General features: G+C 41.1%; 1 protein-coding gene across 1 annotated transcript; it reads left to right on the top strand.

Moving 5' to 3' along the window:
• Nucleotides 1–1,416: 1,416 nt before the first annotated feature.
• On the top strand, nt 1,417–13,948 carry wdr36 (WD repeat domain 36). Its single transcript, XM_086299946.1, has 22 exons — nt 1,417–1,701; nt 2,506–2,533; nt 2,626–2,726; nt 3,053–3,170; nt 3,263–3,395; nt 3,825–3,879; nt 3,973–4,105; nt 4,197–4,372; nt 9,598–9,718; nt 9,872–9,937; nt 10,216–10,305; nt 10,387–10,529; nt 10,616–10,733; nt 11,248–11,413; nt 11,515–11,623; nt 11,705–11,784; nt 11,873–11,980; nt 12,103–12,334; nt 12,795–12,914; nt 13,025–13,106; nt 13,465–13,652; nt 13,750–13,948. Exons 1-22 carry the CDS (start codon nt 1,555–1,557, stop codon nt 13,897–13,899), a joined length of 2,664 nt encoding a protein of 887 aa, XP_086156072.1. The 5' UTR covers nt 1,417–1,554; the 3' UTR covers nt 13,900–13,948.
• The last annotated feature ends 872 nt before the right edge of the window (nt 13,949–14,820 follow it).

The following is a 14,820-nucleotide window of genomic DNA, read 5'->3' as shown; positions in this document are numbered from 1 at the left end:
CACTCTGCTCCTCATCTCCTCCAGTGTCTCGACCTTCTCTTTCTCCGTTCTGATTTATTCTTCTCAAACTTCTTCACATGTTTTATTGTCTTCTGAACTTGTAGGGTGTATTCCACATAGAACTGGCTGTCTTACACACGAGCATCTGCAGAAGACTTGTTGAGACAAATTGTGCATTTTCCACTTTTGATTTTCTCACAGTCCCTAGGTTTCTTTGCCTTTTTGCATGGCTTGTGACAGTTCTCCTCACGCTTAGTGCACCAGGTAACTCCATAACGTTAACTCAAATCTGCATACTCAAATATTTTTGTATCTTTGTAGAACTTAGCTTCAGGTCCTGTAGGTTGATTGTTCCCCATGTTCCTTCAGAGCTTCTTGATCCTGTTTGATTTCTGCCTGTGTCCCTCAAGCCAGGTTGATTCTGTTTTTTAGGGTTCGGGTGCTGGCAGTGCACTAAGAAATTTGGAGATCAGTCTATAGTTAACCAAGACAACTGGATCAAGTATTACAGCCAACTTAAAACCCTGCTAATGCAGATAAATTTATCAAATTTAGTATTAAAGCATTAAGTCTTGTTTGATCAGTGTTGTAACTTATGAATGGGACCTGTGCTGGCTCATGTGTTCAAACTGTTATCTATTTAAATAGTTATAACCTGTTACTCTAATGTAAATAACAAAGTCATAATAAAAGTCATCAGTTATACTTTCATGTGCCAGCAAGCTCTTATCAGGCAGTCTGAATAGCTCAACATATTATTATTGTAATTTTGACCTCCAGATCAGAGGTCAAATGTGACTTTTATTTTCTTCATGTCAATGACACACACCACACGTGTAAAAATTATAGTTCCCAGGTTAAAGGTCTTTTGTCTGTTTTCTACCAATTAATGATTAAGTTGATTCATTTGGTTTATGTTGTCCTGGTAACCTGGATAAGTGACACAAAGTGGAAGGATGAAAGCAAACATGGTTGAAACACTGATGTCACCTCCAAAATGGACCCAGAATAAAACCAGCCTCACACAGAGAAAAAATATCAATCAGATTATTTCAAAGAATAAATTAAATGTCTTTAATTAAATGCTACATTTTAATATGAACTGACTTCACTCAGGAGAAATGAGTATACATCTAGATTAGATATAACTCAAAAATGAAACCAGTTCAGTTTCTAATGCGTCTCAGCTCTAATGTAAGATCATCACATTATGCAGAGAACTCTTTTCTGTATTGTTTAAATCTGAAGCTCCTTCACAGTTTGAGCTCCTTCGGCATAAAACCAGGAAAACCAGGCAGAATATTGCAAAGTTTTATTTCTCATCCTGTTCCGACTCTGCGCTCACGGTTCTGTCCTGTTTCCGTCCAGCAGGTGGCGGCACTGAGCCGAAGCGGAACCTTGCTGAGCCGGCGGGATGTGTTTCCTGCCGGACTTGATTCCTCGTGGCTCCTTCGTGTGTGTTTTCTCTGCGGCTCCTCGCGGTGCCTGCTGTTTACCTGTGTCTCCCTGTCTGTTCGGTGCTCTCTTAGGTGTGCTGTTCTCCGGTGAGCGGACATGCCGGCCGGCGGCAGCTCTTTGTTCTCCGGTTTCCGGGTCCTGGGACTTTATTCCAACCACGTGCCGCACGCGCTCCGGTACCACTTGAAGCACCGGGAGTCCTATGTGGTGACGGCGGTCGGCCGGAGCTTCCACACGTTCAACGTAAGAACAGCCGCACGTGCTCACACACAGTCTCACACTCAGTGTAAACCTGACTAAGACCGCCTGCAGGACGGGGAAAGGCCGAGACTTTATAACCGCTTATAAACACACACGGGGTTACGGTGGCTTTACTTTAGGTTATGACGTTATGTCCACTCACCGCCCACTTTATTAGGCGCACTTTGCTGGTACCGGGTTGGGCCTCCTTTGGGCTTTAAAATATTTTGGTCCATGTTGACATGATGTCATCACTCAGCTGCTGCAGATGTGTCAGCTGCATCCATGATACAGATGTCTCAGCACGTCCCAAAGGTGCTGAGAGGGATTAAGATCTGGTGACTCTGGAGCTTACTAGAGTGCCGTGAATGCACTGGCATGTTCAAGAAACCAGCTTGGTATTAAATGAGCTTCATAACCATGTTCATCAGAAGATGTTGATCCTCATCTGAGCGTCTGAGCTCCCTCTGTTTATACTCATTACTGATCTATGCTCTGATTGGTGGATTGCTGGTAGGTTTTTTAAAGTGCACCTGCAGCCTGAACACATTTTAAGACCCAGGTTTAATCAGGGTAGTTTGTAAAGAGTTATCCTTCAGTGATATGATAATCTTGTTATGACTGAGACATACAAAGAGGATCAGCGATGAAGGTTTTATTGATACCATCAGGAGTATTGTTTAATTTGCGGATTTCTGATCAGTTTCCTGTGTGGAGTCCATCCTGAGCGCCTGTTACTCTGAAAATAACCTGAATGCTGTGGCTGATATCTGTTGATTATTGATGATCTGTATTGGTCTCCTGCAGGTGAACAGGTTGGGGATCGTTGCTGTCAGTGAGTACTTAGATTTTTATTTTATTTTATTTCTCTCTGATTGGCTGCTCTGTTGTGATGTACTGTAATGAAATTGTGATGTTGTTGTCCAGGTAACAGCCTACCAGATGAAATCACCTGTTTGGCAGCCGACAGGATGTTGGTGTTCGCCGCCACCGGACGGCTCATCAGCGCCTTTGCCAGGAACAAAGAGGTACCAAAACTGTAACCAAACATTATCATCTTTTTTTTTTCTTAATTTTAAATTCTGACTACTTTTTTTTAGTTAAACAAATTATTTAATTTTCAAACATAAAAATAATAAAAATCTTTATAATATTTGGTGCTTTTGCTTTTCTGAAATTCAAATTAGAAAACAAAATATTAAATGTTATTTAAATAACTAATTAAAAAATCTGTTTTATTTCTATTTGAATAATTTTTTTCTTTATGGTCAGATAAATTTAAATAAAATAATAAAATAAAATAATAAAAACGAGCAGAAAATAAAAATGAACCAGTACTTTGCTCTCCGTACAGGTGGTGATGCATTACAACGGTCATGAACAGGAAGTGCGCCTGCTGCTGCCTCTGGGTGATCAGCTGATCTCTGCTGACAGCGGCGGTGATGTCATCGTGTGGGATGTCCAGAGTGGGGGTGAGTCTGAAGTGGTGTGGCTTGCCCTGCACTCACCTACTGTAGCATACATGTGCTCTTACCCATCATGCCTCACTCTCTCTGCCTCTCAGAGGTGTACCTGCGGCTGCACTTTGACCCATCAACCTTTGACGTATCGGCCATGATGCACCCGAGCACCTACCTGAACAAGGTGCTCCTGGGGAGCTCCCAGGGTGCACTGCAGCTCTGGAACATCAAGACCAGGTGAGGGTGTAGCGCTCGACTCTGAACACTGACAGAAACACACATTCAGAAATCCCCCGAGAGTCTGTCTGATTTTAGGTTTCCTTCCATGTCTCTGTGATGGTCGCTGTGTAAAACGTGCATACAAACACCAATGACACAACAATGACACAACTACCATCAGCATGTTCAAAGGAGCCTCGACTGTCTCAGCTTGTGGGCCTTAGTCTCTTACAAAAGTATCTTCTGCTGCAGCATGCTGTCAAAAATAAATTATTTTAAAATCTTAAACGTTTTTTATTCTTTTATAAAAAGTGACACACGTACATGTGTTTTAAATAAATATTTAAATTGTTGATGTTAATACTGTAAGTTACATGTGTATCCATATTCCTGCGTCAGTGTTAATGTTAAAGTGATGAGGTGTTAATAAAGTTGTTTGATCCTCAGTAAGCTGCTCTTCACGTTTGCTGGCTGGTCAGCAGGAGTCACAGTTCTGCAGCAGGTCAGGAACTTCACAGACTTTTATTGTTGGAAGTAAATACACACCTGATTCTTTTATTTTGAAAGATTTGTAAATGAACACTTAACTTTCCAGAGTCCTGCGGTGGATGTGGTTGGTGTTGGCACCGCAACAGGTCGCATCATTATTCACAACATCCGACTGGACGAGACATTGATGAGCTTCACACAGGACTGGGGACCAATCACATCGCTCTCTTTCAGAACAGGTACACGTGATGATGTCATGCCCGTGGCGCTCGCTGCCATTGGCTCCGTCTCTCTTCACGTATTCACCGTATCTTTACCTCTGTCTCTCAGACGGCCCTCCCATTGTGGCGTCCGGCAGTCCTCAGGGCCACATTGCATTCTGGGATTTAGAACGTCACCAGCTCGTCACTCAGCACAGACACGCCCACAGAACGTCCATCGCCGGGGCAACGTTCCTGCAAGGAGAGCCGATATTGGTTACCAACGGCGCCGACAACGCCATCAAGGTAAAAAACAAAACAAGCGAGAGAGATTTATGAAAACCCTTTGATAACTTTCTAATGTTTAACTTTATTTTTAAATATTAAAGAAAAATTTAAAAAACACAATCCCACTAACAAACAACAAAAACCACGACAGCAAATAAAATTAAAACAGCTAAAAGTGTAAAAACAAAATAGAATATGAAACTACAAGAATAAACAGGGTTTGTACGGGTGCTTGAAATCCTTGAAAATGCTTGCATTTCAGATGTGGTGCTTAAAAGTGCTTGAAAGTGTAACTGTATTTCATTCACCACAAACAACTATCTGATTGAATAGTTTTCTTATTAGATAGAGAAATAAAATGAGTCGCAAAATGTAAAAGCAAAATTTCCCCGCCTGGGCTGCCTTGCGTCTGTTTCAATGTGTGACCCCGCCCCTCCCTCGGTCAGTCGAGGATGAGTGCGCTAACATACCTGCAGGTTGCTGTTTTAATGAGTGTTTGATGGAAAACGACAGTCGCATGATAGGTGAGTTCTAGTAAATAATTTTCCAGTATGCGTACGTTACACACGCTATTTTAATGATAATAATAATAATAATAATGGATTGGGTTTATATAGCGCTTTTCTAGGCACCCAAAGCGCTTTACAATACCACTATTCATTCACTCTCACATTCATACACTGGTGGAGGCAGCTACAGTTGTAGCCACAGCCTGGGGCAGACTGACAGAAGCCAGGCTGCCATATCACGCCATCGGCCCCTCTGGCCAACACCAGTAGGCAAGTAGGGTAAAGTGTCTTGCCCAAGGACACAACGACCAGGACAGAGAGCACGGGGATCGAACCGGCGACCTTCCGGTTACAGATGCGATTCCCAACCCCCTGAGCCACGGTCGCCCCATTTTTTAAAATTATGATTATTATTTTGCTATCAAACTCACTGGAGAAATGATTGAAATGAACTGAGTGTGATGCAGTATGGCAGCGCTATTATGGAATATGCTGTGAACTTAGCTAACGTTAGTTAGCAGTGTTAATTTACTCAAGTGAAAGCTTTAAACATTAGCCCGATGCATAACTAGCTAACTTAAGGCTTTCTGATCAACCCTCTGGGGTCGACGGACCCAGAGTCTCCATTTCAACTTGGGTCGAACATGCGGACTTCAAACTATATACCAGTGTTTAAACTGTGTTGATAGGCCACGTAAAACCGATGTGTTTTGAATAAAACAGTGGCGTTTACTCTGGGAGGAAACGGTATAAACGGCGTTTTCTATGGAGAGTGCTAGCAAACACGCTTTGCTCGTGAGTGAAAAAAGAAAAAACACTTCTTCCCTATTGGTGGAAAAATGTACCATGTCGACCAATCAAAAAATGATATGGCAACATGTGACATCTGGTTGTTTGGGAAGAGGGGGAAGTGAGAGAGCACGAGTGAGCAAAAAAGAGAGAGAGAGTTTTGATACGTGAGAGATTTGTGACGTTTTCCGTGTTTGGAGTCTCAAGTTAGTGTGTTGTCTTGTGTAGTTAGTGTGTAGTTGTTGTTTTGTTTTGTGTGTCAGTTCTACTAGTGAACGTCACAGTTGCTGCCTTAAAGCAACCAAAGGCAGATTGCAGTGTAAACGCTGAGTGACACACCTGCTGTCAGACCTGCAGGTTTGCCCTGTGCTGTTCTCATCTGTGTTATAGTGACACATGCTATTTTTTGGAGTTGCATAAATAATTTGTGTGCCTTCTTATTTGATGCAGAGCACCTGAGTGTTCTGTAAATAGTTATAATGGTTATATGAATAACGTCTGAGCCTTGGCTGCGTTTTTAGGTAAATAGTACCATATGACATTGTTTGCAAAACTTGTGCATATTTTTAAAAAATGTACAATTTCAATTTGCATTACAAGTTATGAAAATGATTCCTTAAACATGCCTGTGGTTTTTACAGTCAAAAATATCACTTTCTACTCGTATTTTAAATTATGTCTGAATTTAGATAAATTGTGCTGACACATTATGTCAAAATGAATAAATAACAGATTGGCAGGATAAACAGTTTTTAAAGGTGAAATATAGAGGCCAAATCAAAAGTAGTCAGAAACGGCCAATAGACCCCAGAGGGTTAAAGGCTAAAAGCAAAGTTGTCACCAAGTACTGTTTATATTTGTGTGTATTGCTGCAGCTTTTTTGAGTATTAACTTGGTGCCTTTGGGTGAAATAATGGTAATATGAGGGACCGATCCATATGGTCACAAAGAATAGCCACTTGTTTCTGTGCTACCAAAGTTCCCCGGCTTTCATTCAAAATTTGTTTATCGTCAGCACCGACACATTAAACTACTTAAACATTATAAATGTCTGCAAGCTCACACTGAGGCCTGTGGGACACTATCAGCCACTGAGACAGTACACACATTTATGTGTTTTTGTATATGAATATTTCATACTTTAAGGCTGCCTGTTTATTTAAGGGAGATACAAAATACATTGGAATTGTACAAAATAATATCATGGATGATAAATTAAATAGATTTTAAGTAGATACTTGTGCATTCTTAAAGTCTGATATGTTGAATTGAACTATGTTTGTTCAAAGCCTCCCAGTCAGTGCTGTTCTCCATGCCTGTCTGACTGTACATGATGTTATTAGCACAAATTCATCATGATCATGATTCATGATCATTTAGGACTTCAGCATTAATACAGACAGCAATGTAGTTAGCAATAAAACAGTTTTATTGGGAATTAACTTAAAAAAACAAACAAACATCTGTCTCCTATTTTCTGTCACACAGGAAAGAAGCATCAATATCTGATGAGAAGACTTATTTATTTCTTTTTGGGGGGGGTTTCAACAGGAGAAGAACATCTCAAACAAGCTGATTCGTTCACATTTTCACATCTTAATTTTTAAGTGAAATGTGCATTTTGAGTTTATACACTATGTGTATAAGGCGACCGTTTCCTTTTGCAGTATTTTTGTGTGGTGCTTTTTTACTATCTCTTAACAAAAGGTGAACAAAGGTGTTTAAGTTCACCCTGATTTGTTTTAATTTTCACATGGTCTTACTGAGGTGATGCGAGTTGTTTTTTTGTTTTTTGTTTTTTTTTGGGGGGTTTTACGAGGGGTGGGGGGATGTGCTTAAAAAGCTTGAAAAGGGACGTTGAAAGTAGGGCTGCTCGATTATGGCAAAAATGATAATCACGATTATTTTCACTGAAATTGAGATCTCGATTATTTGATGATATTTATTTAACAATAACAATGTATTGAATAATGACTTTAAAGATTGTCAAAAAATAATATAAAATAGTGTGCAAATACTGATAACAGTGCAAATGTTTGCAATATAAAACATAAATGAAAAATGTAAACATCTATGTTTAGTGAACTTTGCAGTGTTGCTCTGTGGTGCAGCTACGACACTGTAGCAAAGTTTACACACTGTGTCTACTTGATCCACGTCTGACTCCGCGAACCCATAATGTTTCCACACCACTGAAGTTTTTTTACCTCTCTTTTCAACCAGCGGCAGTCACTCTCCTCTCCAAATAACTTCTGCTTAGCTTTCCGAGCTTCCCTCGGGTCCTCTTAATTGTTGTGACACGTGTTCGAAACGCAGAGAGGTGCACTCGATTTGCCACACGGAGCAGCGCGAGAGTAAAGCACGAGGGAGGGGCTAATAATCGGCTCAGTCACTTTTAATGATCGTTGAAAGCCCAGATCGTAATTTAGATTAAAATTCGATTGAGCAGCCCTAGTTGAAAGTGCTTAAAAAGTGCTTGAATTTGATCCTGAAAAAGGCGCATGAACCCTGAATAAAGTGATTCCATTTAAAAACAACAAAAATACAACTTTTAAAATTAACTACATATAACTAAATAATAACTAAATCTAACTAAAATCAGAGACTACGATGAATAACCCTCTGGGGTCCAGGGTATAATTGGCCAATTTTGGCTACTTTTCATTTTCTCTCCATATTTCACCTTTAAAAACTGTTCATCTTGCCTTGTTTGGTATCAGTTGGTATCAGATTGTAGAGTTATTTTTTCATTTTGACATACTGTATTAACACAGTTGATCTAAATTGAGACAAAAAACATAAAATCCGAGTAGAAAAAAGTTATAATTTTTACTGTAAAAGCCACAAACATGTTTAACTTGAAATGCAAATACAAACTGTACATTGCACAAGTTTTGCAAACAACAAAGTTATATAGTACTATTTAACTAAAAATGCAGCCAAGGCCTCAGGTGTTTTGTTTTTTGTTTGTTTGTTTGTTTGTTTTTAAATAACCATTTAAAACTATTTAAGGAACAATCAGGTGTTTTGCATCAAATAAGAAGGGACACAAATTGTTTACTCCAAAAGATAGTTTCTGTCCACTATAAGACCGAGGAGAACACCACAGGCATAAACCCTGCAGGTCTGACAGCAGGAGGTGGATCAGCCCTCCTGTTTTTTAGCTGGAGACAGAGTTAACAATACATTCTGCCTTTGGTGGCTTTTTTGCACCAACTGTGACATTGAGCAGTATAACTGACACAAAAAACAAAACAATGACTACACTACACACTAACTACAGCCTCCAAACACGCTAAATGTCACAAATCTCTCACGTATCAAAACTCGCTCTCTCTCTTTCTTTCGCTCTCTCTCTCTCTCGCCGGTGTCGCTCCTAAAACTTCCCCCTCTTCCTAAACAACCAAATGTCACATGTTGCCATAGAATTTTTTTGATTGGTTGACATGGTAAACTTTAACACCAATAGACAGGGAAGGGGTGTTTTTTTCTTTTTTTACTCCCAAGCGGAGAGTGTTTGCTAACGCTGTCCATAGAAAACACTGTTTTTACCATTTCTTCCCGCTGTAAACACCACTGTTTGAAAAAAAACATTGCTTTTATTTTTTATGATAACTCTAGTTTTATGTGGCCTATCAACATGATTTAAAAACTGGTATATAGTTTGAAGTCTGTGCATTCGACACAAGCTGAAACTGAGACTCTGAGTCACTGCATCTTGACCAGAGGGTTAAAACCAGAGATCAATAAACAAAAAAAGAAGTATAAACAAGAACTGCAGTAATAATAAAAACAAAGCAAAAAAAAAAAACTCCCAACAAAAGTCAGACATTGAGGAAAATATAAAAAATAACTTATATTATAAAGAAAATAATGAAAAGCAACATTCTCAATTAAATAATTACAACAAAATATAAAACAGTAGAAAACCTTTTCCCCCCTCAGGTGTGGATTTTTGATCAGGAAGGAGGCGGAGCCAGACTGTTGAGGATCCGTCAGGGACACAGCGCCCCGCCCACCACCATTCATCACCATGGCAATGACGGAAAAAACATCCTAAGTGCAGGTAAGATCAGATGATAGTATACATATTTCTTTATTTATTGTGCCATTTTTATTTTTTCTGTGTCCTCCTGTTTTGAACCCGCTGTTTATATTTTCTGATATTTTTTTAACTTCTTTATATTTATGTTTTGTGTTGCTTTTGCCCGCCCTGCAGGTCAGGATGGGACACTGCAGTCTTTCTCCACCGTCCACGAGCGCTTCAACAAGAACCTGGGTCATGGTAAGCTCAGCCCTCCCATCAGACTCTGTTCAAAAAATATGACATTTTAGAGTCGCTTTCTCAGACTCAGTGTGTCTGTCGGCAGCCTCTCGATAACAATAACACAAAAATTATGACACAGAAAACTGAACTCTTACTGTTCGACCTATTTCCTTTATTGGCTAAGAACATCCTCCTGACTTCACCCACTGCAGTTTCATGTTGGACACTAAATGCTGCTGCTTTAATAAAAATCTTCTTTTTTTTAATTGAGTATGGTTTATATTTATTTCTTTTAGGCTCTGTTAACAAAAAAAAGGAAAAGAAGAAGAAGAAAGGACTGACGTATGAGGAACTGCGACTTCCTGCCATCACAGCGTTCTCCTCCTGTGAGCACTATGACAAGCTGTGCAGAAGTCCATACAGAAAACGTTCCATTAAAGCTGACACTGTCCTTTTTCTGTTCACAGCTGTCACTCGTCAGTCAGACTGGGACGGCATCGTCGCATGTCATCGTGATCGCCTAGCAACAACCACATGGAACTACCAGAGGTGCACGATGGGAGCGCACCATCTGCAACCACCAGGCTCACGGAGGGGTGCCATTGCTACGGTAATAGCATCTTTAAACCTGTGTTTCTCTAAGCTCCTCTCCTGGATGGCTCTGAGGGTCACATGACTTCCTGTTTCTGCTCCCAGGCTGTTGACATCACTTCCTGTGGTAACTTTGTTGTAATTGGGTCATCTTGTGGCCGCGTGGACGTCTACAACCTGCAGTCCGGACTGCATCGGGGTTGCTACGGTGACGATGAGAAAGGTGTGTTCACCTTTTTCCTGTGATTGCAGCACTGTCTCATTTTATTAACCCAAAGCCCCCGGTAACTGCAGTTTAATCTGTCATGCTATCGAGCCTTTTATGCAAATATGAACATGTATACACAGAAATCTTAGAATCTCAGCTAAATGCTCATATAAATCATTTCTACAACTACCAAACACAGCGAAAACAAGCGATGATTAAAAGAGCAGTTGCGTATTTGCTAAAAAGTCCACTAAGCACAAACAATGGAGCCCCAAACCAACCCCACTTCATGTAACACTGTAAACAATGGCTTGTTAGCTCTCAGAGACCTCGTCAATAATTGCACAACGCCTAATAGTGCTGTCATTTTGCACTTTTTGGCTTCAGAAGCATAAATCTTTGCACAGAAGATGTTTATATGTTGATTAATGATTTTCTGGATTAAAATGTGAACTTGGGTGTCATTTTCGAGCAGGAAGCTCAGAAATTCCTGTAGTAACAGGTTAACCCCTGTGTCTTGCTCCTCCAGCTCACAATGGTGTGGTGCGAGGCATCGCCACGGATACCCTGAACCAGCTGACCCTTACCACAGGCTCTGATTGGCTGCTGAAATTCTGGCGCTTCAAATCGAAGAAGCTGGAAGAAGAGATGAAACTAAATGCTGCGCCGGCTAGCATGAAGCTACACAGGGAAAGGTAGCTAGGAGCTAGCATGATGCTAATAAACTGCATGATTAGCTGCAGTGAATGCTAACAATTAGCATTCCCTAACACTGCTCACTCTGTTTCTCTGTTAGTGGGATGCTAGCATTAGCACTGGATGACTTCACTTTGGTGGTTGTCGACATAGAAACCAGAAGAGTCGTTAGGAAATTTGCAGGTCACCACGGCAACATCAACGACATGGTGGGTTGGATGAAGGTGTTAGCATACATACACTACGTCACACAGTATGCTAACAGGAAGCTAAATGTTTTTATTCCTCAGACATTCAGCCCTGATGGCCGATGGCTGGTTACTGTGGCAATGGACTGTACCATCCGTGCCTGGGACCTCCCCTCTGGAAGGTAAGACTGAAAATTTTAATGAGTGACTGGGACAACTAATCAGAGACATTAGCTGATCATCAGATCCATCATTTTCTTCTATCCTCAGTCTAGTCGACTGTTTCCTGGTTGCCACGGCGCCAGTGAGTGTGTCCTTGTCCCCGACAGGTGACTTCCTCGCAACAACTCACGTTGACAGTCTGGGCCTCTACCTCTGGTATGAACTAATCACAATGCAGCCTTTGCTACAGCAACCAATCAGGGGCTTTTTTTCTTATTCACAATTGGTCATATGAAAGTCCATTATCAGCCAGTCACAGTGCAGTTGTCCTCCTTTAGGACCAATAAGAGCCTGTGTGGGCCTGTGGGGCTCCGCCCCCTCCCAGCTGACTACCAACCAGTTGTGGAGACTTTACCGGGCGTCACGGTGGAGGAGACAGAACAGGAGGTGAATTCTGAGGAGGAGGAGGATGTCTATCAGTCAGCTGAACAACTGGGGGCGGAGCTTGTAACTTTGTCTCTGCTGCCAGAGTCTCGGTGGAAGAGTCTGCTGCACCTCGATGAAATCAAGGTCAGGAACTGTCATTTTATTAGGAACACTGTGAGCAGCTGTGGTCCTTGATTTCAAAATCATTTTAGTGGGGAGGACAAAATATAAGAACCAGTGATAGCAGTTAAAACGTGAAGTGAAATGATCACTTTTTCACTTGGGTTGTTGCCAAAAATAAAAACAACATCATAATCCTGTGAAAAAGGAACAAACCTGACTGTGATTGATTCCCAGTCCCATCTTTGTATTTATTAAATCAAATATTTATGTTTTGTTTTTTTCATGTTCAGTCTGCTTCTTTTTAAAACCTCCCTGCAGCACATACTGTTGATTCTTCCACATACCAGCTTCACCTGGGAGTGTGATGAGTCAGCTCATGGACAGATTAATTCTTTACATGATCACAAATCAGCTGATGGTCTCTAAGGATTGAGTACTGATCATGTAACAACCTCTCACCTGTGTGATTTGGTGTTTGTAGAAAAGGAATAAACCCGTGGCGGCCCCTGCTGCTCCAGCTGCTGCTCCCTTCTTCCTGCCGACAGTTCCCGGACTCACGCCTCGATTTGCGACGCAAACACAAACCGAGCACGAAACACAGGTAACATATGCCTGGGACCCGCTCACATCGGGACCCGAGTATGTTTTAGTCCAAACTGAGGATGTGCACTTTAATCATGTGTAAATAAAGTCGTGTTTCCTGTGTCTCAGTCTAAGGTGCTGAACTGGGGCGTGCTCTCTCAGAGGTCAGAGTTCATCTGCACTCTGGAGTCAGCTCTGACCACGGGATCATGTGAGTTGGGACAGGATTGGCTCACCTTCATGCTTTTATTTTTTAATACTAAAATCTAAAGCTGGTATTTAATCGGAATTTCAAAATAAAAGCTGATTACTGAGCTGACAGAAAAACAAAATTAACGATAAAGAAAGAAAACAGCTTAATTTTTTTATACCTGAGGAGAGTCTGAAATGACAGCAACTGAATCAATTATCCAGTGATTGATTAAGACGTTTTTGTGGTTTTTAGTCCATATCTGATATTGTCCGTAACATTATACTTTTGTATTTTATCAGAGTATAAATAGATGGTTTTCATCAAAGTTTGAAACACAAACCTGAGTTCTGATCAGAGATCAATACTCTCTCTGCAGTTGATCAGCCGCTGCGTCTCCTGAAGGATTGTGGGCCAGCAGCGCTCTCTGTTGAGCTCAACTCTCTGGCTCCAGAGGGGGGTGGAGCCAGAGAGCTCCTGCTAGTGTTCATTCAGATGATTGACAGCATGTTGGCCAGTGGGCGGGACTTTGACCTAGCCCACGCTTACCTGGCGCTCTTCCTAAAGGTTAGCCAATCAGAACACACTCGTCAACTGTGCCATCTTTTATTGTGGAAGTCTCTTCACGATTTCCTGCTAACTTTTTTTGTTTTGTTTTTTTTAGCTCCATCTTCGCTCTTTATCACAGGACGCCACCGCCATGGAAGCTTTGAACCACCTCTTGTCCCGGTTGGAGAAAGGTTGGGCGGAGCTACAAGCATCATTTGACCAATCGTTATGTCTGCTTTCATACGCAAAGAGTGCCCTGCTGTGACACACATACATACACTTTTTGTATTCTAATAAATTTGTTTTGGATTCTTCTTCTGTGTTTTTATTTCAACCATTCAATGAATCTTCTTAATGAAAGATTTCAGTGCTGATGTGCTTTTCTTCATCACTTTCCTAATGCATGATCTCAATGGCAACATCTCAATCTAAAGGAGAATAAATGAGAGGTTTGGTGTTTGAACTACACAGTGGATGTCTGCCTTATAAAAACTACAATATCCAGAAATTGGACTACAAAATGCATACCTTACTTCACTCAAATGTTTTTACTGAGATGTTTGAGCAGTTTTTATAAGCGTGACATTCAGAGTTCAGTTGTGGGTTCATCAGCCTTTCAGGAAATAAAAAACACCATTAATGAACATCTTTGTGATCTGAGTCTGTCTCATGAACATTTCTGTGGATTATGGGATGGTATCATCTCCTATTGCAAATAGTATGTAATAATAGAATAAAATAAAAATGGTAAATGGCCTGTATTTGTATAGCGCTTTACTTAGTCCCTAAGGACCCCAAAGCGCTTTACACATCCAGTCATCCACCCATTCACACACACACACACACACTAGTGATGGTAAGCTACATTGTAGCCACAGCTGCCCTCGGGTGCACTGACAGAGGCGAGGCTGCTGGACACTGGCGCCACCGGGCCCTCTGACCACCACCAGTAGGCAACGGGTCAAGTGTCTTGCCCAAGGACACAACGACTGAGACTGTTGGAGCCGGGGCTCGAACCGGCAACCTTTCGATTACAAGATAAACTGCCAACTCTTGAGCCATGATCACCCGAAAACATAAACCTTTAATTGTCCCACAGGGGGAAATTTGGTTGTAACAGCAGCAAAAGAAACCAAACACATATACATACAGGACATAAAATGTTTACATATTTACACAATCTGCA

This window comes from Aulonocara sp. 'chitande type north' Nkhata Bay, linkage group LG7 (assembly GCF_057382095.1).
Source record: "Aulonocara sp. 'chitande type north' Nkhata Bay isolate Kocher_YH1m ecotype deep benthic linkage group LG7, A_spYH_male_GT1.1, whole genome shotgun sequence".
Lineage (NCBI taxonomy): Eukaryota > Metazoa > Chordata > Actinopteri > Cichliformes > Cichlidae > Aulonocara > Aulonocara sp. 'chitande type north' Nkhata Bay.
This window is presented reverse-complemented; position numbering and strand designations above follow the sequence as displayed.

Coding starts and splice junctions, on each gene's coding strand:
- wdr36 (XM_086299946.1), top strand. CDS start 1,555: ATGCCGGCCGGCGGCAGCTCTTTGTTCTCCGGTTTCCGGGTCCTGGGA. Junction 3,171..3,262: donor GTGGGATGTCCAGAGTGGGG/GTGAGTCTGAAG, acceptor TCTGCCTCTCAG/AGGTGTACCTGCGGCTGCAC. Junction 3,396..3,824: donor CTCTGGAACATCAAGACCAG/GTGAGGGTGTAG, acceptor TTTGATCCTCAG/TAAGCTGCTCTTCACGTTTG.